This window comes from Calypte anna, chromosome 1 (genome assembly GCF_003957555.1).
Source record: "Calypte anna isolate BGI_N300 chromosome 1, bCalAnn1_v1.p, whole genome shotgun sequence".
In the NCBI taxonomy this organism is placed as follows: Eukaryota; Metazoa; Chordata; class Aves; order Apodiformes; family Trochilidae; genus Calypte; species Calypte anna.
In genome coordinates, this window is record NC_044244.1 from 38,589,303 (window position 1) to 38,614,566 (window position 25,264).

Below are 25,264 nucleotides of genomic sequence, written 5' to 3' on the forward strand. Positions count from 1 at the left end.
TATTTTGCATCTTATCCAGTGGTAATTGGGTGTCACAGTGTGGTGGTAGCTGGCTCCCTCTGCATGGGAGGTAGGCCCCCACAAGGCTGCTCATTTCCTCTCTTCACAGAAGCATGAGGAGAGAATCAAAGGCCAAAAGTGAAAAAACATCTTGAGTCAAGACAAGCAGAATTTAAGAAGTGGGAGGGAAAAAGACCTGAAACCACAATGACACAAGAACTGTCACCACTTGCGGACTGATGCCTAGCCAGGCTCTGAGTAAAAGTTACTTTCAAAATACTGCTCTCACTCAAGTTTTCTTGCTAAGCATAACCTTCTATCTCACAGCCTTACTAACTCTGTGCTAGACAGAGCTGGCTCATGGGAACCGGTGCCCATTTCAAAGAGGTGAAGCATAACAAGTTAGCTCAGGACTCTGAGCACGAGTCTCGCCCCTGGCGGAGCACAGTCTAACACAGGACCAAAAGTGTCCTGAGACCTGAAAATGCTGATGAATCCATACGATTCAGTGCAGAAGAACTCAAAGACAAGTTAGTGGGGTGTAATTAAGCAATTAAAAATAAACCTTCACAACACTGCATTGTATTTGTATGCATAAGGCTTTGTTACAGCGTCCCTTTGGAAGCCATTAACCATGGACTATAAAATCCCATGATATAGCCTGGAGGTGGGCATCAGTAGCTGTCAAAAACGCTGACTCTATGTTTAAAAACTTTTTATTGAGAGAGATATAAGTAAAGGCAGCGTGCCTCAGCACGCTGGGTGGCCAGGGAGCCGTAGCCCCACCACCAGCTCGCAAGTTCGATAAAGTAAAACCAGTTCTTTTATACTTTTTGTAAGCCCCTTCCCCTTAGTCTCTTATCAGTTTATCACTGGTTTTCGTTTTGTGGGCTCTCCCAGCATTGGTTCTTGCTTCGCGGGCTTCATTCTGTTGCTGAGGGGAATGGTCATGTGACGTCCCTGTTTCGCGGGCCCCTGCGGTCGGCCATTCCTCCTGTTTTTCTGGCTTTTCTTCCCTATAAGTACGCTTAAACATACACCCCAAAACAACGGGATACAACATGCTATCTCAACAAACTGACCAAACAAACATTATTAAATTGAAAGATACACTCAACAAAACAATAAACTACAATTTTAAACCCTCATTTTTCACAGTAACCTTCTTTATTTGAAAACTATACCTGCACACTGCTCACTGTGTGACCTCCTGTAAGGGGAGACTGTTCAAGTCAATTGGGAAAACCGGCTGACTTGGTCAAAGCCCCTCTTTCATTCTCATAAAGCTGAGGGAATCCTCCAGGCTGTTCAATTTGTTGAATACAAACAGATCACAGAACATTTCCAAATCTCCCATGCTCTTCACACCACTGTGTTTCTGGGGAGCATACCGGCTAGCAGGATGGTGCCACCCATCAGCCCTCAGCCACGTGCTCCTGGATGCCCCAGTGATGTACTTTAAAAAATTGAATCTTTTCATGAGCAAGGACACGGGAGTCATAAAAAGTTACAAAGGTTTCGTAGAACAACGATTCTGCTGTTAAAATAAGAAATGAGAAGACAACGCAGCATGTACTTGGCTTAAAGTGTGGCAAAATCGATAAAAGTTGATGTACGGCAGTAACATCTGCTCATTATAATCTCATTAGAACATGAGAACACCTCCAGGCTGCCCGCCTCCAAGTCCCCTACCCACGGATCATGCGCCAGAAATTCCGTGTACACTGAACTGCTAAAGCGAAGCGAGAGTTTCCCTCACCAACCGGAGCAGAATCCTCATGAATATGCATTAGCTCGGTGGAGCGAACCAACCAAATGCACGTAAAAATGTACAGACCTTTGTAACTTCTTGGGTCTCGCTTTGCCCCTGGCTCCCCGTATTTGTGCCAGCACGCAACAAACACAAAATACCCCGAGTCCCGCTCCTGCTCTGCTCGCAGATTGGCGCCTCACACCCCGGGAAAACGAAACCATTCTGGGGAGAACACAGGGGTGGGGCCGCCATACAAGCCCTGCCATTTCCCAAAGCCTAAAAGCCTTTCCCCCCAGCTTTGAACTCTAGGGGCTTTCGGAACCCGTCCCACACCACCATGCAGGCCAGTCCAACCCGCTGACCAAGAGCAGCCTGAGGAGGCCCGCACCACAGCCACACACGCCCGGCTCAGCGGCCACACCACGGGGCAGGACCCGCGCATGCACGGAGTGAGACCTGCGGGGTGCAGGAGGGGGAGGAGCGGCGCCGGCAAGCGGGAAGCGGCCCACGGGGTTCCCACCTGTGGCCGCGCTTTGTGTCAGCGGCGGTACCGGTACTGGCAGTGGTGGGTGCTGTGCAGTTTGGGTGAGCGGGAGGAAATCGGGGGGCTGTAGCTGGAGGCGGGCTTCAAGGTTAGGGCGGATGGCTGGACTCTTCTGGCAGCCAGGCCCCAGTAGGGGCAGGGCGGGAAAGTCGAGCTCTTGGTACCAGAAGCAGGTCTTGGTACCTTTGGTACCTTGGTACCTTGGTAATTATAGAATGGTTTGGGTTGGAAGAGACCCTAGAGGTCACCTGGCTCCACACCTCCCACTAGACCAGGTTGCTTAAAGGCCCATCCAACACGGCCCTGAACGCTTCCAGGGAGAGGGCAACCACAGCTGCTCTGGGCAACCTGTTCCAGTGTCTCACCCCTCTCATAATGAACAATTTATTTCTTAAATCTACTGTCATCCAGTTTAAAGCCATCACCCCTTGTCATATCGCTAAGCGCCCACGCGAAAAGTCTGTCTCCAGTTTTCCTGTGGGCTCCCTTTGGGTACTGGAGGGTGTTCTGACGCCTTCCCAGAGCCTTCTATTTTCCATGCTGGATAATATTGTTAATAATAAAGGTTCATGTACATGAATGAATGTCAAACCTGGCTTTAGTAGACAGCATGTGTGGCATCTGAAAAGGTTTCCTCTCTGGAGATGAGTGGCATGTATGAGACTTGGTGTCTTGGTTTAACACTGGCCCTGCAATTAAACCGAGTGACAAATGCTCTCTATTAATGCCCCTCTGCTCCCTGATACAGAAAGGAGACATAATAAGGGAGAGAGACCTATGGTTTGGAAATTAAACTACACGACTTTAATGAAACAGTAATGATAAAGAGGAAAAATTACTCAATATATTCAAATATACAGGAAAATTGATATCACGTTCCTCCATGACGTTCCTCCCCTCTTCCCCCCTAATAACTCTCACGTCGCCACGGATGCTGTAGGGCAGCCCTGGGAAAGTCCACGCTGGACTCCTGGGGTTGGCAGCAGCTGGGAGCTGGAGTCAGGAACACACAGATTCAGGCTGGCACGGACCAGGACCACAGGCAGAGGAACGGACATGTCGCGATGAGGGAAGAATGGAGACGCTTAATATAAGAATCCACTAAGCTTCAGTTTATTGTCGTCGAAGATCAGGTTAATACACTCTTTTTAATTAGCTCATACATATTACAAAAGCTAAGATCATGATTGGTGCTCTAATTAAACATTATCTACTGATAAAGCTGTATCTACCTCCTGCTTTGCTAACTGCAATGGCATGTACCAGGACACCGTGACTGTGAGAAACTGCTGAAATCCTTCTACTTTGATCATGCAGCTGCAGCTCAGGGAGTTTACACTCTGAGCCTTGCTAACTTGTTTGTAACTTTGCTCATGTCCATATGTCCTTGTTCTGCCAACCATCCTTCCACAATTTCCCCGTTTTTATTTTTGCACCATAAAGATTTTTGACACAGCTTTATCAAGCATTCGTCGAATACGTTGAAAAATGCAAGGCAAAAGCAAAAGTAAAATCATGATAACAATGCCAACATAACGAAGCATTTTAACTAAAGCCAAAAGCCATCCTGAATGTCCAAGACCATGAAACCAGGTTGTAAAACATCATCGAGGGGACTTACTTGTTGCTGAATGTGTTGTGTGTGTTGCTTTAAATAGCGAATGCTGGCGTGGATGCTTTCACTATGATCAGAGAGATTCAAGCAACACATCCCTTCAAAATACTGACAGCCATGGCCTTGGGCAAGTAATAAAAAATCTATGGCAGCACGATTTTGCAATAAAGCATGCCTTAAACTATTTTGGTCCATTAAGAGATTATCTAAAATTTCAGTAGTAGCATTTGCCTGCTTCTCAGACCAACAAGCCAATTTTGCAAGGTTACTCAAAGCATTCGCTGCTGCACCGCCAGGAATAAAAATAGCTAAAGCTGCTCTAGCTGCTACACTTAAAAGCTCAACCTTATTATTACACTGTGGTGTAAGGCCAATACTTCGCTTATCATGCTGTTTCGCTAATTTCCGCAAGTTAGCAAAGCTGGGTGCAAAAAGAGTTAGTGAGCCTAAATAGCAGGGTCCACCAACTATATCATGGGGAATACCTTGCCATGCTCTATCTCCACAAATCAAGAATATTCCAGGAGGCAGAGCCTTGGCAGTATCATTGACCCAAATTAACACAGTATTATCTTTGGGGTTATGAGTAGAGCCTATAGGTCGCATTTTGACGGAGCCATTGTATCCACAATACCAAGATTCATAGGTATAGTCCCAAGTTTTAGGACTAACATCCTGCCAGGTAACAGGATACGGCTGAGCAGCATATTTGGGACCAAAAACTATACAGGTTGGTGTCCAATTTTCTGATACACTACTAATTTTCTGGGATCCTAATAAATTCAATTCTTGAGGGTCCCACAGGTGGAATTTCTTGAGGCCCAAAATCAGTTTTGCGGAACAATTTCCTAGTGAAAAGCTATCATCACAGGAGGCACTTGAAAATTGACCAAACAAAGAAACTTTAAACCCTGGGACTCCTATTAAGCAGGTACGAAAAGGGTCTGTGGCGGAAGCCACTGCAATACAAAAATCAGTGGTACCGGTTATCGCGCAGTAACTTTTTCTTATATAGTGTTTCTGTGACCACACTCCTGAGCCGATCTCATTGGCCCCTCAAACATGGGGTTGGGCAAGCGCGGCAAAGGGTTCACCTTTTGGAGTGTTTCTGAGAACATTCTACGACATATCCCCCCTTTTCTTTTTGCACAAGCCTATGTTTGGTTAAAAACTTTTGCAGTGCTAATTCTCAAACAAACATAATACAAACAACAAAACATGCAGAACCTAAGAATACACTCAATAACGAATCAAAACAAACTGGTTAACAGGTTATTAATCGGATTTTGTTTCCCATAATCAAGCATAAACTGACTTCGCATTCATGGCATGTCTCCGTTTCACACAAGCACTCATACACATGCACTCTCAAACAGAGCTCTGTTTAATATTGGGAAGGTGTGGCATCCACTAGTGCAGAGAGCCAAAGGAGGGATAGGAGAGGCTTATCCGACGAAATCTTGTCAGGGGGCCCCTATAAGCGTCTCCAAGCCCCACCAGCTCACAGCATGATGGAGTCCTAGTTCCTTCATAGTTGCCAAATTAAAATGCAGTACACGTCATCACAATCTTCACAAACATATCAAATACATTAATGCAATATACGGCGTCAAAGTCTTCACAAACATATCCTAAAAGCTAACAATAAAAGTCAGTGGCAACATGATATTGTAAAACTGCATGACTGATACTATCAACATCTTTTTAGCATCTGTGTTAAACTATCAAAAATTAAGTTCATCTGCTTAGCAATACAACAACAGCAAAAAAACCACAATCAACAATCAACATATAAACGGTCACGTGACTTACAACATTAACAAAAGTCTTTTATCAATACATTACAATATGAGAGGAAAGGCCTAATAAAATTGTTTAGAGACAGAATTCTGAGCCTATAAACGGCAAAGGCACCAGACACAATTTGTCCAGTAATGCTGTAAGGTGACACTGGTGCAGTTGATGCTCTAACAAAATCGGTGCTTTGGGGCGTTGATCCATCGGGAGGCGTAGTAAGGCCGTCTCTCCCATAGAGCCAAACGCTGTTGTTCAGTGGGGAACTGTCAAAGAGGCGGTTGCTGCATCAGTCAGTTGTCATGTTGGAACTAACTCGGCAATTCGAGTTCTTTTTGGCATTACCATAGGAGGTGTTCAAGTCATGTCCATAATACAAATTTCTCCAGTATAGTCACTGTCTACTAGTCCTGGCAAGACAAACAGACCCTTAAGTCTGGCAGACAATCGTTCTAATAAAAGGGTTCCGCATGGCTTTCCCTCATATTTTACTGGGTCAGTGATGCTTGTAGGGATCTTTTGGGTTTGCTGTCAATAAAAGTCACGTCTACTGCGGTTGCCAGGTCCTGCCCGAGGCTTTCACTGGTTGCTGGTTGGAGGGATGTGGCTGGCTGGAGTTGTCATTGGAGGGATGTGGAAGTGGCTGGTTGCTGGAGAGAGGTGGCTGTTTGGAGTTGTTTGGAGGGGTGCACACTAGAGCCGAAGTGGGGTGTTCATGCCGCGGCCTCTCGCACTCTTCGATCTGTTTCCCCGGCGTGTGCAGGCTTCAGCAGCATGACTGCCCATATTGCAGTGGTGACACCAGACTCTGGATTTACAACACTGGCTTCGAAAGTGTCCATTGCATCCACAACGAAAACATTTGCTGGTTAATCGTTGCAGCTGTTTGGTGTCGGTGGGATGTAGTGGGGCTAGGGCTGCAAAGACTTGCACTAAATCTCTCCCTACACCTTGTACTGCCTCAATTAACATTGTCTGAGTCCCTGCTGGCATTTTAGCTAACCGTTCCAGCATCTCCCGGCAGCAGCAGCAGGGGGTGAGGTACAGGTAGATGAGGACCAGGACCACGCTCAGGATGCAGCCCACCAGCGTGGTGTAGGCGGTGTTGAGGGTGTCGTGGGGACCGTGCAGGGTGAAGTTGTGCACCAGCAGCTCCACGTAGAGGGTCTCGTTGAGGACAGGACCCCCCACCCACCAGGAGTAGGTGCTGGCATCCTCGGGGCGCAGGGCTCGCAGCTGCAGACTCCTGTTAGCCAGTAGCAGGGTGCTGCCATTCCCGCTTTCCTCCGGCACCTTCTCACCTCCTGGGGTCACCCAGTACCAGCTCTGCACCCCTTGTAACCGAGCGTCACAGCTCAGGGTCACCGTGTCACCCAAGTGGCCTTCCAGCACCATTTCCCTCGTCTCGCTGCAGTTGAGGGGCTGCCGGCTGGCCAGGCTCAGGATCCCGACGGGAGCTGGAAGGGTGAGAAGCACGCAGCGTAATTCCTCCTGTAAATCCATCACGGCGCTCAGGTGGCGGCAGTGGCCATGGGACACCAGCTGGAAGAGGTGACAGTCACAGGCCAGGGGGTTGGCGTGCGAGTTTTGCTGGCAGCGCGTACACCATACAGGACCAGCTTGGCATTCTCATCGCATATGTCCAGGGGCGCTGCAGCAGAAATAGCGATATTTTGTTGCTCCGTTTCGCTGAGCAGATCCAGCCGAGCTTTGTAGGGGCGCAAGAGCAGCTAACACCTGAGAGCTAGTACTCTTTGCCTGTTCTTTTAGACTTTCACCTAAGTTCTTAACTGCCTCTACTAACATAGCATTTGGCCTCTGAGGTACTTGTTGCATACGCTCTAATAATTCCTCTATCGACCAAGTCCCTGGAAGCGTAACAATAACATTACGAGCTATGGAGTTACAATTTTGCATGGCACATTGCTTCAACAGAGCCCCATGCGTATACTCCGGAATTCCTGCTGCCTGAATAGCGCTAGCAATTCTGTCCACACATGACCCAAAAGGTTCTTCCATCCCTTGTTTGATTCCCATATAAGACAGAACTCCTCTGGGCGCTCTAATGCGCCTCAAGGCGAGATGTGCTAAATGCACAGATTCCCTGATTTTATCTGGTCCCAGCAATGCTTGTGCCTCAGACCGTCGCCATGGTCCTAGACCCATTAGCTCCTCAAATGTTATTTCATACAAAGGGTCGCCTGCTTGCCTCTGCTCTGCCACTGACTCCTGGCAAAATGATTGCCAGTATGCATTGTATAGCAATTGCTGATGCTGAGTAAGAATCAATTTCATGATGTTCTTAATATCTTCTGGCAGAAGCAGATTACCCCCCATATATAATCCAACATTTGCTGAACAGGCTTACTCTGTACTCCATTTTCACTAACAGTAGCATGTAATTGCAATAGTAATTTCCAATCCAGATAAGTAATATTTGCCTGCATACCACCGGGTACTTGTGAATAAACTACTGGGAACGCACTGGTTAAAGAATCTGCTCCGTCCCTATCTCCTGCTCGCATAGTGTCTGCAGCAATAGTCTGCCACAACACTTGCCGTCTCATGGCAGACGTTTGCAGCTCATCAGGTGGAAAAAATGGAACATCGTCCTTAAATGGATTTTTTGACAATTTAGAAGACTCTAAAAAAGGATTTGGAGGAGCTTCAGGAGGATCTAAAAAATTTGGTGGTGGGGCAGAATCCAACAAGGGAGTAGAAGGACCCTCCGGAGTAGGAGGCATAACAGGGGCAGACGGCAAATCATTTCCCTTTCCTAGGGACTCAGTTGGAATATTTATGACATTGGTAGCGGGGGGTAATGGGCAATTAGGCTCTGTTGCAACAACAGAAGGATTGGGTTCATCCAGGTGCTGTACCGCTGCACAGGCAGCCTGTTGCTCAGCCTTATGTTGTTGTAACGCATTGATAACAACCCACCATTGTTTCCCTAACTTCTTAGCTACTTTATCATCCTCTAATGAGCCTTCCCATAACTTGTCACCAAAGCGCCTCCATTCTCCTTCATCAAAACCCATATTGGGGTCTGCAAAATAAACTTTAGCAGCCCCTACCGCAAGCAATCCTGGCAATTCCTTTTTTAAATCTAAACCCTTAATCCCCACTTTTCTAAAAAGCACTGGAGCAATGAAAGCACTGCTTGCCTTTCCATATCGTCAGCGCGCTGTTGCAGCCCTGCAAGGCTTTGGCAGTGTTGTCGACTGAGACTCTTCTATAAGGTCGCTTGGGGCACGGAGTCCAGCTCTTCTGCCTCTTGTGCTGCATCAAGATCGACCAGCTACTGCATCGGACCGTGGCATCGGGGCACTGCAAATTAGTTTTCTCCCTGGTCCCAGCCGTCCTTAATCCCTGGTCCGGGCCATCCTTTGTCCCTGTTCGGGCGCCATTTGTCGCAATGAGGGAAGAATGGAGACGCTTAACGTAAGAATCCACCAAGCTTCAGTTTATTGTCGTCGAAGATCAGGTTAATATACTCTTTAATTAGCTCATACATATTACAAAGCTAAGATCATGATTGGTGCTCTAATTAAACATTATCTACTGATAAAGCGGTATCTACCTCCTGCTTTGCTAACTGCAATGGCATGTACCAGGACACCGTGACCATGAGAAACTGCTGAAATCCTTCTACTTTGATCATGCAGCTGCAGCTCAGGGAGTTTACACTCTGAGCCTTGCTAACTTGTTTGTAACTTTGCTCATGTCCATATGTCCTTGTTCTGCCAACCATCCTTCCACACGGACAGAATCCTCCCAGGATGCCAAAGCAAACGGACAGGAGAAGAAGGAGAAGCAGAAAGGGCAGTGTCCTGGTTTGGGCCAGGATAAAGGTGATTTTTCTGTCTTGTACTTTTGCTTTTAGCTGAGTCTCTTGTAAGTAGTTGTACTTGCTGAAATTAACAGCAAGTTTCTCAGTGTCTGCTACTAGGACTGATAAAACTCAATGTTCACAGTTACTGCTAGAGACTGGTAAGCAGAACCAAGGACACTGCTCAGCTCTGTGGAACATTTTACCCTCCAGAAGGAGAAAAGAGGTCCCACCTGCAGGCCTCCTTTGGGGAGGAATGGACAAGAGAGATGCCAGAATTGACCAAACAGAGTATTCCATCCCCTACATGTCATACTCAGTATAAATCTGAGGGATCACAAGGGTTTCCAGCTTCTGGCTTCCTGCCTTTCCTGCTTCCCTTTCTTCACTGATTCCCTGTTTCCTCCACCCTCTCTGATGATGAGGAGGCCGCTTTAACACTGCTGCAAACACGGCAGAACAAACAAGGCATTAAAGGTGCCGATAAACCTCGACCCGGAAGATGGACTGGTTTTGTTCGTGATGCCGTCCTTGAGGGGGAATGGGAAGCTAGCACCATTGCTTGTCCCATTTTGTGTGATAACAATGGGCTGCCTCAATTTGAACAATACGCCTGGAAAACCCTGCAACAGGCCAAAGAGACCTTGAAGGAGGGAGGACTAAAGACAGAAAGTGGTAGGGCTGTTCTGGATTGGCTTTTCACTGCTGACACTAATAGCCCCCATGACTGTCGTAATCTGGCCAAGTACCTGCTCACCCCCTCCCAGCAAATCATCTGGATTAAAGAGTGGGAGCGTGTGGCCCAGGTAGAGGCAAACCGCCCTTGAGCACCTGGGGATCCATTATTAGGGGTAACCGCCGAGATGCTCACGGGTTCAGGACGCTATGGGGACATCCAAATCCAGCTCCAGTTCCCAACTGCACTCCACCACATCTGCACATCTAGCCCGCCAAGCCTTCTATGTGGTTCCAGAGCCTACTCTACTTCTCTCATTTATCGCTGTCAAGCAAGGGATGAATGAGCCTTTTCAGCATTTTGTTGACCGACTTCATCAATCTGTTATGGCTCAATATGATCTAGGAGCAGAGCAAAAAGAGTCTATGTTTAAATTATTGGCATTCAAAAATGCAAATCCAAGAATGAAGTCGCTGTTTTCTACCCTACCAAAAACTGCTGACATCTCGGAAATGCTAGAAGTAGCTGCCAGGGCAGCCCAAACACAGCAAAGCCAAGGTACAGCTAGTGCCTTTGCCACCACCATGGAACCCACCCAGAAACTTCTCATGGCAGTTGCGCAAAAACTAGACAGAAGAGGGAATCAATCAAGGAAATCCACCCGTTTGTTACCGATGTGGAGCCAGAGGCCATTTAAGAAGAGCTTGCTCGGTCACAGTGTGGTGTGACTGATGCCAAAAGGACCATGACAGCAATTTAGCGTGTAGGTCTGCAAAAAACGGGAGGAGCAGCGCGAAGGGCCCCCACGCCAGGACCCAAGTAGCTGGGCCAATGCTCTACACCAGCTCCCCACCCCAGCCAAAAGGGGAAGCCTGGGTCTTGATGTGCCAGCAGCAACAGATGTCACTTTGACGACAACCCAAGTGCAGCGGATTCCAACAGGAATATATGGACCAGTGCACCAAGAGAATAGTATGGTTGGAGCCTTACTCATTGGCCATTCTTCTAATGGCATTGCAGGACTTGTTGTGCTCCCAGGAGTAATTGATGCCGATTATACAGGGGAGATCATGATCACCTGTTTCACATTAACGGCCCCCTACTGCAATGCTGAAAGCCCCGGGTTCGAGACTCCACAGAGAGCCTCACCTTGGAGGCGATAAGCGCTAGTGGCGCAATAAAGGTAATACAGTGCTCGGGAGTGAGCTAGTCCGTGGCTGTGAGTTTCACCTTTTATTGGCCCCCTGGTCTTGCACATGCTCAATAGGGGCCCTGCCCTAATTGGGCACAGGTGGTTTTGATACCAGCTCATACCCACTTCTCGGTAATCAGAGGCGTCTGATTGCTTTGTTCCACTACACCCCCCCGATAATAAAAGCAGGCACTCGGTTAGCACAACTGGTCCTTCTCCCAAAAATGAACTCAGAGAAGAACACTCCTGTGGCACAAAGCACCCAAGGCTTTGGATCTTCTGGAAGCACTCTGGTCACTCTAGTGCAACAGATGAAGACAAAGCCTATCATAATCGTACAATTGGCCGCTGGTAGTAAAGTCAAGACTCTTTCCATGATGATGGACACTGAAGAAGAGAGTGGATCAGGCCAAACTGCTTGTGTGAATTTACTTTATGTAGAATTAGAACTTGTAATATATGTTGATGAATTTGTGTTCATAACCAGTAGAATTCAGGGATAAACTAAGAAAGAAGTGACCAAAAGCAGATGAGACATGTCAAGACCCTAACGGGATTAACTTCTGTCTTGGAGATAATTAGAAATGTAAGTCCTGGCACCACTGAGACAGCTGGGCACTGGGGGAGTGTAAACACCGGCACGAAAGGCAGGATGAGGCTGCCAGAACTAGCAGATAAGGGGAAGTTTTATTGCAAGGGGCCAATTATCCTCTATAACAAGGGGATGAAGTCATCAAGAGCAAGAAAGGTAAAAAGTTCAACCCTGAGGAAGACTTCGTTACTTCATCTGAAGACCCCCAAAGACCCCCGAACACATCCCCAAAAAGACAACTCCGCCCAGACTCCACCTGTTATGAATATGTATGTAAGGATGATGTAACCTACCCTTTTACTGTATAAATATCCTAACCCTTTCCCTTAACCCTTGGAACTCTTTGTCCAGCACGAGCTGGGGGTTCCCCGGATCCAAAAATAAATACCTTTGCTGTTTAAAGACTCAAACTTTGTCTCTAAACAGTTTTGCTTGGCCTTTTTCGGCTTCATTTTGGCAACCGCGGCAGGACTGGACTCCGTCGTGCCGTGATCCAGGGGGGCCCGGGGACGCTTTTGGGGCCCCCCGACGAATTCTGTCGGATAAGCCTCCCCTACTCCCTTGGCTCCACGCGCGGACGGACACCAGACCTACCTCATACTGAAAAGGTATTTATATATATTTGTTTGGGTTTCGAGGCCTCTAGGAAACAGGGGGTTAGAGTCCCCCAGGGGGTTAGAGTCCCCCAGAAGGTTTGAGCTCTTAGGATTCACAGGGACGCGGGGGACGCCCCCAGGCTGACGGATTGGAGTCCTGTCTAGCGCTGAGTTCGTCCCTCTCCGGGGTGCAATTCCCCAGGAGAACTGAAGATCACAGCAGTGGGAAAATACACTCGGTGTTGTATTGTGTTGGTAAAGGGTTTTTGGTAAGGCTGTGGTTCATATGATTATATGGTGATTGATGATCATGTTGTATTACTTGCGAGTAATATAGGCGTTTTGAGTGTTTGGTGTTAATTCTCTCTTTAAGAGAATTAAGTGTGTTGGGTAATTACGCGTCCCCATCAAAGAAAAGTTTTATAGCTTTATCTTTGGGGGGGGGCCGCGGGGGCAGCCGCAATACCAGCAGGTATTCGAGGTTTATAGCGGCATTTTGTGACCGTAGGTGGTAAAGCAACGTGTGAGGTTTTGGTGTAAAAGTTTACCCATGCAGAGTTCCGACTGAAAGTGTGTGTGCGTGCGTGAAAGTGAGTGACTGAGACGCAATTTAATTGCGAAGCGAGTGCGGAGTCCCGATCTGCGTTTCCGCGCCACCCGCGAGGGGGCCGGCCAGAGACGGACGAAGCGACTGGTGTGAATGTGGATTGTGGAAACAAAAATAAGAAGTGCGCTTGAATGCTAGAATAAGTTGAGTAAGGTTTTGAAATTGTAAGTTGCTGAAATTTGAATAGAATTTGGTAATCCAAAAAGGGTTCTAATACTTGTAACCTCGTGATTAGGCATAATGGGGACTGAACAGAGTAAGGAAATTGATGCTAAAACCCCCTTGGGATGCATTTTAAAACATTGGAAAGAACTTGGTGGAATCCTGGGGGGAAATATAAGGAAAAAGACACTTGTGAAATATTGTCAGGAAAGGTGGCCACAGGAGGGAAGTTTAAATTAAAATATCATTCAACAACTTATGTTGTTTCTCCATAGAAGAGGAAAGTGGGATGAAGTGATATATGCAGACATGTTTTTCATTTTAAGGGATAAGCCAGAATGGCAAAAGGATTGTGGAGCAAATGTATCACCCCAAGATCCCTTGGTTTTAGCCCTGTAACGGGATCAGAAGAACAGCGAAGTTAAGGAATGCTGTGGTGATGCTTGTAGTGCAGGGAAACGATGCCTTAAGTCGAAAGAAAAAGCTGAAGCAGAAAGGGTAAAAGCTCAGACCGGAGAGACAGTGAGATTAGAAACAGAGAAAGCTAAGGCTGAGGCAGAGAGGACGAAACTAGAAGCAGAGAAAGCTAGGATAGAGGCTAAAGCTGAAGCAGATAGGGCAAAAACAGAAGCAGAGAAAGCGAGACTGAAGGCAGAAAAAGCTGAAGCAGAAAGAGCAAAAGCTCAGACCACAGACGGTGAAGGAGAGGGAGAAAAAGAAATCCCAGAGGGCTATACAATAGCCCCTCTTCGGCAAGTAATGCCCAAATTAGGAGAACAAGCACGGATAAAAGTACCATTTACCACAAGTGACCTTAATAACTGGAGAGAGGATGTGAAAAATTTAAGGAGAGACCCAGAAGGAGTAGCTAGGAGGCTTGAATTAACTGCAAAGAATTTAGACGTTGACTGGGGAGATACTGATCTAATGCTATCTGAATTATCAGAGACAGAAAAGGAACTTGTTTTAAAAACTGGAAGGGAACGGGCTGAACTGCTACAGGAGCCTGTGGATGTCGTATTTCCGACCAGTAATCCAAACTGGGATCCAAACAACCCACGCCAATATGATTTATTGCTGCAATACAGAAGGCTAGTTGCACAGGGCTTGTGAAGAGCAATACTTAAAGCAGTAAACTGGGCAGCCCTGTTTGAACTAAGACAAGGACAGAATGAAACACCAACAGACTTTTTAGAAAGGCTTAGAGCGGCAATGAGACAATATACCCCCTTAGACCCTGGGTCAGAAATAGGTAAACAACAACTGCTGGGATTGGTAATGGGGCAGTGTTGTGCAGATATCAGAAAGAAATTGCAAAAACTTGAATATCCTGCAAATAGAGATCTGAAAATGTTAATGAATGAGGCTTGGAAAGTGTATAACAACAGGGAACAAGAAAGAGACAAGAAAGAGGGTAAGAAACTTGCCAGAATTATAGCAGCAGTAAACGCATACCCAAAGCCTCCAAGTGCTAGAGGTAGAGGGCGTGGTTATTCTATGAGAGGAAGAGGAAGGTTTCAGCAAAATAAGGTGGACCCGAATAAATGCTTTTATTGCCACCAAATGGGACACTGGCAACGAGAATGCCCTAAACTAAAAAGAGAACTTGGAGGGGCATCTGTTGTTCCAGTTGCTCATGACACTGATAACTGAAGAGGACCAGTGAGTCATTCCCTAGCAGACCCACTGGTTAAAATAAAGCTAGGGGAAGATAAAGAGAAACTGGATTTTTTAATTGACACTGGAGCTACCTATTCAGTCTTAAATCAGGAATTAATACCAAAATCTGATGGATTTGTACATGTTGTGGGGGCGACAGGCCAAGCAGAAAAGGCTTTCTTCCTGAAACCTCTTAAATACAAAATTGGGAAACAGATGGGGATTCATCAATTCTTATACTTACCTGATTCTCCAAAACCTCTGCTAGGGAGAGATAGAGAGGTTTTTAGAATTAGGGCTATTGATAGAATGTGAATCAGATTTCAATACACCAATATTACCAGTCAAGAAACCAAATGGGACTTACAGACTGGTACAGGATTTAAATGATATTACAAAGACTCTACATCCAGTGGTAGCCAATCCTTATACACTTTTGACCAAACTCAAAGATAATCTGATCTGGTTTACAGTGTTAGATTTGAAAGATGCATTTTTCTGCCTTACCTTAGCCCCAGAAAGCCAAAAGATTTTTGCCTTTGAATGGGAATCTGTTGGTAAAGGGAGGAAAACACAACTAACCTGGACGGTGTTACCTCAAGGTTATAAAAATAGCCCTACAATATTTGGAAATCAATTGGCCAAAGAATTGGAACAGTGGGATCGGCCACAGGGAGAAGGCACCCTTCTGCAATATGTGGAAGATTTACTGATAGCAACTAAAGCAGAAGAACAATGTGTTGAGTGGACAATCTCGTTGTTAAATTTCTTGGGTTTAAATGGTTATCAAGTCTCCCAACAGAAAGCACAGCTGGTGCAAGAAAAGGTGGTCTACCTTGGATACGAGATCTCTGGAGGACAGAGATCCCTAGGAACAGCGAGGAAAGAAGCCATCTGCCAGATGCCCAGGCCTGAAACGGTGAGAGACCTGCGAGCTTTCCTGGGAGTGACAGGTTGGTGTCGCCTGTGGATATACCAGTACGGCATCCTTGCTAAACCCCTCTATGGTTTGCTGAAAGAGTCTAAAAATATTCTAGTCTGGACTCCTGAGGCAGAAACAGCCTTTAAAAGACTGAAACAAGAACTAATGAAAGCTCCGGCATTAGGCCTGCCCGATGTAACAAAACCATTTTGGCTGTTCTCACATGAACGCCAGGGAATGGCCCTGGGAGTCCTAGCTCAACAATTGGGACCATACAAAAGGGCTGTGGCTTACTTCTCTAAGCAACTAGACGAAGTAAGTAAAGGATGGCCCACATGCTTGAAGGCAGTGGCTGCAGTAATCATAAACATAGAAGAGGCCAGAAAATTCACTATGGGCCAGAAAATGACTGTATTGGTGTCCCACACTGTATCAGTGGTGCTGGAACAGAAAGGTGGTCATTGGCTGTCACCTTCTCGGTTCCTGAAGTACCAGGCAATTTTAGTTGAATCAGATGACATAACCATTCAAGTGACTAGTGTTGTCAACCCAGCATCATTCCTAGAAGGAAGAGTGTCAGCAGAGCTAATTGAGCATGACTGTCTGGAAACCATCGAGGCTGTGTATTCCAGTCGTCCGGATCTCAAGGAGGAGCCACTCGAAGGAGCAGATGACTGGTTCTGGGATGGCAGTAGCTTCGTAAAGCAGGGAGTAAGGATGGCTGGCTACGCAGTAACTACAACAGAGCAGGTAATCGAATCAAATCCCTTGCCTGTGAGAACTTCAGCACAGAAGGCCGAACTAATAGCTCTTACCCGAGCCCTCGAGCTGGCAAAAGGGGAAAGAATTAATATATGGACGGACTCTAAGTATGCTTTCTCCGTCGTACATGCCCATGGGGCAATCTGGAAGGAGCGAGGACTGCTGACTGCCCAGGGAAGATCCATAAAATATGCAACAGAAATCCTACAGTTGCTGGAGGCTGTTCAGCTCCCAACCCAAGTGGCCATAATGCATTGCAAGGGGCACCTGAAAGGTAACACCGTTCCAGAAATAGGTAGTAGAGCAGCAGATGCAGAAGCTAAATTAGCTGCTGCAAGAGCCAATAATTTAGTGTTGGCCCTGGTACCAGAAGAATTAGACACTAATTTTCAACCAGAGTACCAGGAATCAGACCATAAGTGGATACAAAGAAACAAAGGTAAAACGTTAGATAGTGGATGGGGTCAGCTAGAAACAGGACAACTGGTACTGCCAGAGAAATTAGTATGGCAATTTGTAAAGACAGAACACGACAAGGCCCATTGGGGATCTAATCCCCTTTATCAGCATTTAAAAGTTAGAATAGCAGGGCCAAAGCTGTTTACAGCAGTGAAACAGGTCACATCCCAATGTGAACGCTGTTTGAAAAATAATCCAAACACGGGAACAAAAGTACACCAGGGAGTAATTGGTAGAGGAAAATTCCCAGGGGAAGTGTGGCAGATTGATTTCTCTGAACTTCCAAGGAAGTGAGGCTGTAGAGCAAATAGGTAATCAATATGTATATGATTATGTTATAGCTGTGGGGAAACACTTTGATAAAAACGCCACGGTGGTGATGGATCACCAACCTAAGCAACCAGATTGTAAACTGCATCCTTTTAATCCTGGTGATTGGGTATATGTTCAGAATCTTTTAGGGAAACCTCTGCAAGAGAAATGGGAAGGACCCTTTCGAGTGTTGCTCACCACCTTCACTGCAGTCCGAATTAAGGAGCGACCCACCTGGATCCACTACTCCCGAGTCAAGAGGACCCCTGAACAATGCCAAGAACATTCCTGAACATCCAAGTACTGTGGACAATGGTTCAAAGGCATGAGAACCTTCCCTTGGAACTTGACGAAGGATTTCATAAGTTCTAAGGAAAGGGGGGAATGAAGAAGAGAGTGGATCAGGCCAAACTGCTTGTGTGAATTTACTTTATGTAGAATTAGAACTTGTAATATATGTTGATGAATTTGTGTTCATAACCAGTAGAATTCAGGGATAAACTAAGAAAGAAGTGACCAAAAGCAGATGAGACATGTCAAGACCCTAACGGGATTAACTTCTGTCTTGGAAATAATTAGAAATGTAAGTCCTGGCACCACTGAGACAGCTGGGCACTGGGGGAGTGTAAACACCGGCACAAAAGGCAGGATGAGGCTGCCAGAACTAGCAGATAAGGGGAAGTTTTATTGCAAGGGGCCAATTATCCTCTATAACAAGGGGATGAAGTCATCAAGAGCAAGAAAGGTAAAAAGTTCAACCCTGAGGAAGACTTCGTTACTTCATCTGAAGACCCCCAAAGACCCCCGAACACATCCCCAAAAAGACAACTCCGCCCAGACTCCACCTGTTATGAATATGTATGTAAGGATGATGTAACCTACCCTTTTACTGTATAAATATCCTAACCCTTTCCCTTAACCCTTGGAACTCTTTGTCCAGCACGAGCTGGGGGTTCCCCGGATCCGAAAATAAATACCTTTGCTGTTTAAAGACTCAAACTTTGTCTCTAAACAGTTTTGCTTGGCCTTTTTCGGCTTCAACACCAGGGCTGCTGTTACAATAATCAACCATTATGTGTGGCCTCGTCATTGGAAACTCATCACTGCCCTTGATGCTGTCCAGGGAATAGGTGGTGGTTCCACTCCCCTTCAAGGCCTTAACCTCGTGCAATTGAAGTTCCCTGAAGGACAGGCAGTGACCATACGACCCTATGTGTTGCCACTACCAGGACACCTTGGAGTTGGCAGGGAGGTCATGAGACAATTAGGGGCCATTCTCTCCATTCCCGAACCCACCCAACCCCCTCAACATTTTTAATGAGGGCTACTGCAGAAGTGCCGCCAACTCCCAGGCTTCGGTAGAAGACAGACACCCCTGTCTGGGTGGAGCAGTGGCCCCTGTCTAAAAAGCAGCTAGAAAATGCCAACCACCTAGTGCAAGAGCAGTTGGATGCCATTCAGCCATCTGTCAGCCCTTGGAACACTCCCATTTTTGTAGGTCCAAAGAAGACGGGGAAATGGTGGTCGTTACATAACTTATGTAAGGTCAACAACCAGATGTGGCCGATGGGTGCCCTCCAACCCGGGCTGCCCTTACTCACCATGTTACCCAGAGATTGGCACCTTCTGGCAACTGATCTCAAAGACTGCTTCTTTACTGTTCCCTTACATTTTGAGGACACGGTTCACTTTGCCTTCACCATTCCATTGATTAACAAGACCGAACTTGCCAAAAGGTACAAATGGGTAGTGTTGCCCCAAGGGATGAGGAACTCCCAACAATATGCCAGTTGTATGTGGCTTGGGCACTTTCGCCGATTCGAAAAGAAATGCCGGACACACTGATATATCATTATATGGATGACATACTGCTTTGCCAGGAAGCCCTGTTCCCTGACAATATTAGTCAGACGTTGACTGTTTGACTAAAGGCGAAAGGATTAATTGTAGCTCCTGAGAAAGCACAGTCACAATCACCCTGGAGGGTGGCAAGCCACTCACGCCATGGTCAGACTGCAAAAGCTAGAGGTAATCAACTCGGTCAAAACACTGAATGACTTCCAAAAGCTAGTGGGCGAGCTTCAATGGTTCGACCCATCGTAGGTCTCACCAATGCCGATATCCACCCCTTTCTGTCACTGTTGCTGGGCACGTTACCTGATGCACTAGTGGCCTGGACCGATGAGCATACCAATGCGGTAAAATGGGTCGTCCACAAAGTGGCAACTGGCTTTGCAGACTGTTGAGACGCCACTCAATCCATCAAAATCTGGATATGCAATCACCCTTCATTCTCTTTCGCACTGCTACTACAGGACTTCAATTGGCAAAGGGAAAACAGGGAGCAGCACTACGATGACTATGATTGAAGCTGTAATCAGAACTCTCAGGGATCAGAATCAATACCTATCTTGGAATGGCTATTCCCACCCCACACGGCTCAAAAAGGTATCTGGCAGCGAACTGAAATCATAGCACTCCTGATACGAAAGAGATGACAGCGTTGCCTTGAAGTAGATGGTCGAGAGCCAGGTTGGATCAGCATTCCATTGGAACTTGCCTTGTTCGAGTATTCTGGAGACATCCATCATGGAGGCCCAAAACACAGGCACCTACAGGCCATTAGCCAGTTCTGCTGGGTAGAACGACTAGTTGTTTCAGAGCATCCAGTGCCTGGTATCACCATGTTCACTGATGCTGGAAAAAGGTCATCCTGCGTGTGGCAGGATGAGGGTCAGTGGAAACAACACTTGATTCCGGGCACCGACAAAGACAATCTCCAAATTCTGGAACTACTGGCTATCATTTAGGCCTTAATGCAATGGCGACATGTCCCCCTTAACATAGCCTCTGACTTGCAATATGCTGTAGGAGTAGCAAATCGTATCGAGGATGCTCTCGTTAAGCCAGTGCAAAACCAGTGACTATTAGAGCTCTTTCTTACATTACAGCGTGTACTGAAAAATCACACACAACCATGCTGCATCTTGCACATCTGTATCCATAAAACATCTTTAGGCCTAGGAGAAGGAAATGCAAGGGCTGACTCCCTGGTCAGCCTAGGAATGCAGGGTCCTGTAAGCCAGTTTGGGAAGGCTCAAAACAGTCATTCCCTATTTCACCAAAATGCCAGGGCACTGAAGCGCATGTTTGCAATTCTGTGGGAAGATACCAAAGGGATTGTTAAAGCACGCCCTCAGTGTGCACAATTTGGCCCTGCCCTCGCAGTGGGAGTCAACCCACGTGGGTTGCAAGCAGGAGAGATCTGGCAAATGGATGTTACCCATGTTCCGCAATTTGGACGACTTAAATATGTCCAAATGTCACTAGATACCTTTTCAGGCATTCTTTGGGCCACGGCTCAGACAGGGGAGAGGGGTTTACATGTGGTCCGTCACCTGACCAATTGCTTTGCTGTAATGGGGGTCCCCCAAGTACTAAAAACAGACAATGTGCCTGCTTATACAGGTGGAAAGGTCAAGCTGTTTCTTGCTACTTGAGGAGTAAAACATATTACAGGGCTCCCTCATTCATCCACAGGCCAGTCAATAGTGGAAAGAGCTAATTGCACACTGAAAACATACTTAAAAAAGCAAAAAGACAGCAAAGATTTGGACCCACAGATGTGGCTTAGCAAAGTGCTTTTTACATTGAACTTTCTTAGTATAAGCCACGATTCCCAACAACCTCCCGTGTCACTACACTACTCGTCCCAAAAATCAACCGCATGCCAGAAGTACAAATCAACTACAAGGATCCTTCTACAGGTCAATGGGTAGGGCCCAAGCCGTTACTGTTTACTGGAAGAGGCTATAGCTGTGTCTCCATAGACTCCAGACTTCTTTGGGTACCCAGTAAATGGACACGCCCTGCTGTGACCGGATCTCCAACGGACAACTCGGCACCCATTTCCAACAGCGGCACATCGTCCAGCAGCTCACACTGAATAACCTTGCTGAACTTGCACGTTTGGACATTGTATATTTTTTTGCTTGTTGTTTGTGTTCTTTTCCAAAAAAAAAAAAAAAAAAAAAAAAAGGGGGGGGGGGAGGAAGTGTAGAGAAATGAGGCAATCAGCTGTTGCTAATTACGAGGTGGGAGACGTGAGCTTGTGTTAAGCCCACCTGTGCCCAATTAGGGCTGACCCCAGCTGCACATGAACAGGATTGGGCAACCAATAAAAGAAGTGCTTCTGAATGCATGCTCAGCTCACTCTTGAGCAGCCAGAGGAGGAGGTTGGCTGAGTCCGGGGCAGAAGCACCAAACAAGGCTACCCAAGTCTAAAGGCAGCAAGATCAGAGCACTGTTTGTGCACCTTGGCAAGAACACCTGTTTGACTTCGAAGCACCGTGGCCCAAGAAAGGTTCGTCTGCTACAATACAGAACAATTAGGTAGTAAGAAATGAAGGGTCCAGAGACACCAGCATGGAAAACAGTAACAAGGTGCACATCACCAGTGTTCTGAGAGCTACATTTACATTTTTGGACAAACTGAAATTAAAAGCTGCAAAGAACAACCAGCTGATCTCTAACAGGTGCAAGACACAGAATTAGAAGACAGCACTGTAACCAAAGTTACCCAAGAGTCCCAAAGGCATCACAGGAGTCTTCTGTGCTTTCTCCAGTGCCTGCAAAACTACACAAGAGCACTTCCATGTGAAGTGACTCTTTAGAACTGGTTAACAAGTCACAGAGTATCCCCACTAAGCAATTAAGGTCCAACATTAAGAAAAATCAGGTATCTTATATGCTCCTACACACATACCCAATGCAGCCATTTTAAGAAATACTTAGCTGCTATTGTATTTGCAGATTTGTAGATTTTAAAACACCACAGGATTGTTTCCACTTCTCAAAATAACTGTTGGGGCTTTGCCAAAGGAACTATTTGAAGCCAAAGGAGCTATTAAAACATGTGGGGTATGTTGCAACTGATTTATTTTCTGGATTGAAATACAGGTGATTTTTTTTTTCTTTACCTTTTTTTTCCCCAACCAAGGCTCCTGTCACGATGCTGTGCTGCAGTTGTGGGGTACCTCAGTTAGCTTCACTATTATTTCAGCATTCAGTCTGTTCTCTGTCTTCTTGGAATAGGAAAAAAAAAAAGGAGAAAAGATTGTGCTGGATATTAAGTTCATGGATATACAGCAACATTCCTAAAATATTCAGAACGTTATGGTTGGGTGTGTACCACCTGTTCTTTGATCTCTAAATATATGTCTTGACTTATAACTCAATGTTAATTTTTATGAAATGCTAAAAGCTTTCAAATACTTTAACAGGTCTTAAAAAAAAATTTAAATATCCCAATTCTTTTGTCAATAGATTCATATTATCCTGAATTACATTTGGGTAATTTTCAGGAGAAAACTAGAGAAATTTTTTATAAATTCTGCTTTCCTGATAGCCTCTGGTGCTCTTATGGTATATACCAAAATTTTATTTCAGAACTACACTTTGGTATTTCAAATAACAACTCCTTTCTTCCTTCCACTGGTGTATTCTATCATCTACAATGTGAGCCCCAAGTAAAATATTGGACCCATAAAAGCCCACAGTTTTGCCTGTGATGATATGATTCTACCCTGTTTGCTACATGCCATATTCCATATTTGAGACCAAAATGTATTAACTGAGCCAACGTATCACTACAGAAAAACCCTCAACAACAATGCCAGCAGGGATACAAGAGAGATATTCTAGCTCTAATAACATGGGATTCACTTCTAAGCCCCTGACTTTGTCTGCATGCCTCTTTCCAAAAGATCCTGCTATTTAGAAGTGCTGGAACTTAAAAAAACCACAAAGTACATGCACCCCAGATAAAGAGCAATTTTCAAGACAAAACATTACCCACCTGCTTACTGGATTACCAGGTTTCCAGAAAGGATAAACTTGGTCCTAGAAGTCTCAAAAAACATACAGGTTTTACAGCCTTTCATTGTAGACATTTAAAAAGTCTTTTAATTAGTAAAAAGAACAAAACAAAACCCAAATAAACCCATCCCAGCTTGCTCTAGACTGTTTTACAGAATTCTATAACACACCACTTCCCACTAGACTAAACAAAGCACAATAAACATCAAGGCACAAGGTAATACCCAGCATTTCCCAAGATGAGAATTAAAGGTTATACTTACTAAAATTTGGATCTGCTGCTTTTAATTTTGAGAGACACCCCTCAATACCTCCAAGGCTCTCATTATTGCTCCAGGTTGCATACTGTAAGGGAGACAAAGGATTGAGGGATTCCCAGTAACACTGGGCTTCCTTTTTCTCCTTATGTGAAATCCAGAAGCAAGAAAAAGGAGTAAAAGGTAACCTTTGCATTCAGATAGGGTTAGTGTAGCAGGAAAACAGGAAAACGGTTTTCTTTAAGGTAGTTTGGCCACCAGCAGAACAAATAATCATGGATTTCTGTGTGGTTCATGTGAACTGGTTGATTCTCCCATGTCAAGTAGGAGGGACATGCTGAATGAAGTTTCTGGCATAGCCCTCTAGCCTGGTAACAGCTGAATTCCTCTGGCAGCCTGACTGTAAGGCTCTTCCAGCTGGTAAGAAATTTAAACATCAACTACAGCAAAGACCATTTCATGAACGAGCCCCTTCAAATAACATTTTCTTGCCCTTTTTGGTCATACCTGGGTCAGCGCAGCATCAAATAGTTTACAGGCTCCATTGCTAGTTGTGGACAGGGAAAGACCAGCATCCTCCCAGGCCTGCACAAAAAAGGACACAAACCTCCTCAATTTAAACACTCATTTTCCAGGCTAAGCAAACAGACTTTCAAATTGATGCTGTTCTGATACTTTCATCAACTTTGATTTAAAAAACAAACAAACAAACAAAATAAGCTGGAAGGACATGTCAGCAGACACACAAACCTTTTGTGAAGTTGTAGTTATATTTGAAGACTCAATTAGCTGTGTTAGCAGTGGGAATAAAGCAGAAAAAAAAGTTTAAGAAGCTGTTGATGGATTACACCTCTTGGAACAAGACCCATCACAACTCAAATTTTGGCTAGTTCCTTTTGCAGCCACTCCTCATGTGAAGCAGAGATAGAGTAAAATAAAACCCTGAGGATTTTTTCTAAGTGAAATTAGTACCTTAAGTAATTTGCTGGCCAAAAGGCCTGGCAGAACAAATCCACCAAGACGCTGGGCCGTAGGCATGTACACAAGCCTTACAAAAAAAGAAAAAACATGGGCATTTGATAAAGCTAAAATGCAAAACAGTATCAGGTTGACAATTTCTGAACTTCAGAATTCTCCGCAGTCCGATCGCAACACCAGCCTGACCCTACTCGAAACCCACCCTCAGCGTGAGGTTACTGCGGGGCTGAGGGAGAGGAGCTCCAACAGAGGCCTCACCTCTGCCTCTCCGCGCCCTTCCCTCAGCCCCTGCTCAGCCCCTGCCCGCCAGCACTCGGCCGGTCCCGGGACCTCCCCCAAGCTCCCACGGAAGGGCACCGCCTGTTCGAAGGGCGCACACCCGCCACCCCCGGGCGACGGCCAGTACCACAGCGGGACCCCACTCCCCCGCGCTCGGTCGCCGCGGTGGGACCGGGCCAAGCCCGAGCAAGCGGGCCGCCTCGCCGTCGCCCTCACCTTGCAGTCCCTGACCGGCGCCATGATACCCCCTCAGAAGCCCCGCTACACTCCCCGGGCGGCTCCGTACCGCCCCTCGGCTAGGGGAAGGAGGAGCAGGAGGAGGCGGGGCCGAGGCCGGGACAGCATCGGGCGGGGCCGCGGGCGAAGCAGCGGGTGAAGCAGCGGTTGCGGGGGCGTAGG

The 25,264-nt window shown here is 46.2% G+C and overlaps 1 protein-coding gene across 9 annotated transcripts; it reads right to left on the reverse strand.

The window, feature by feature from the left end:
• Nucleotides 1-35: 35 nt before the first annotated feature.
• LOC115598857 (tetratricopeptide repeat protein 38-like) lies at nt 36-25,214 on the reverse strand. 9 transcript variants are annotated; one of them, XM_030457232.1, is made up of 6 exons: nt 24,789-24,821; nt 24,581-24,656; nt 24,116-24,193; nt 23,615-23,696; nt 22,541-22,558; nt 22,403-22,490 (listed from the first exon to the last, which is right to left on the reverse strand). In XM_030457232.1, exons 2-6 carry the CDS (start codon nt 24,644-24,646, stop codon nt 22,450-22,452), a joined length of 285 nt encoding a protein of 94 aa, XP_030313092.1. In that variant the 5' UTR covers nt 24,647-24,656; nt 24,789-24,821; the 3' UTR covers nt 22,403-22,449. The 9 variants fall into 9 exon arrangements, 5 of the variants coding, with proteins under 5 accessions (XP_030313114.1, XP_030313118.1, XP_030313109.1 ...); XM_030457254.1 differs by lacking the exons at nt 22,403-22,490; nt 22,541-22,558 and adding an exon at nt 36-101; XM_030457258.1 differs by lacking the exons at nt 22,403-22,490; nt 22,541-22,558 and adding an exon at nt 3,215-3,317.
• Nucleotides 25,215-25,264: the final 50 nt, after the last annotated feature.

What these genes read in the sequence shown, in the direction of transcription:
- LOC115598857 (XM_030457232.1), bottom strand. Translation starts at nt 24,646, where the DNA reads ATGCCTACGGCCCAGCGTCTTGGTGGATTTGTTCTGCCAGGCCTTTTG. An exon ending in TGGCCAGCAAATTACTTAAG is followed by an intron (nt 24,194 to 24,580) that starts GTACTAATTTCA and finishes TTTTTTGTGCAG; the next exon opens with GCCTGGGAGGATGCTGGTCT. An exon ending in TTGATGCTGCGCTGACCCAG is followed by an intron (nt 23,697 to 24,115) that starts GTATGACCAAAA and finishes TCTCCCTTACAG; the next exon opens with TATGCAACCTGGAGCAATAA.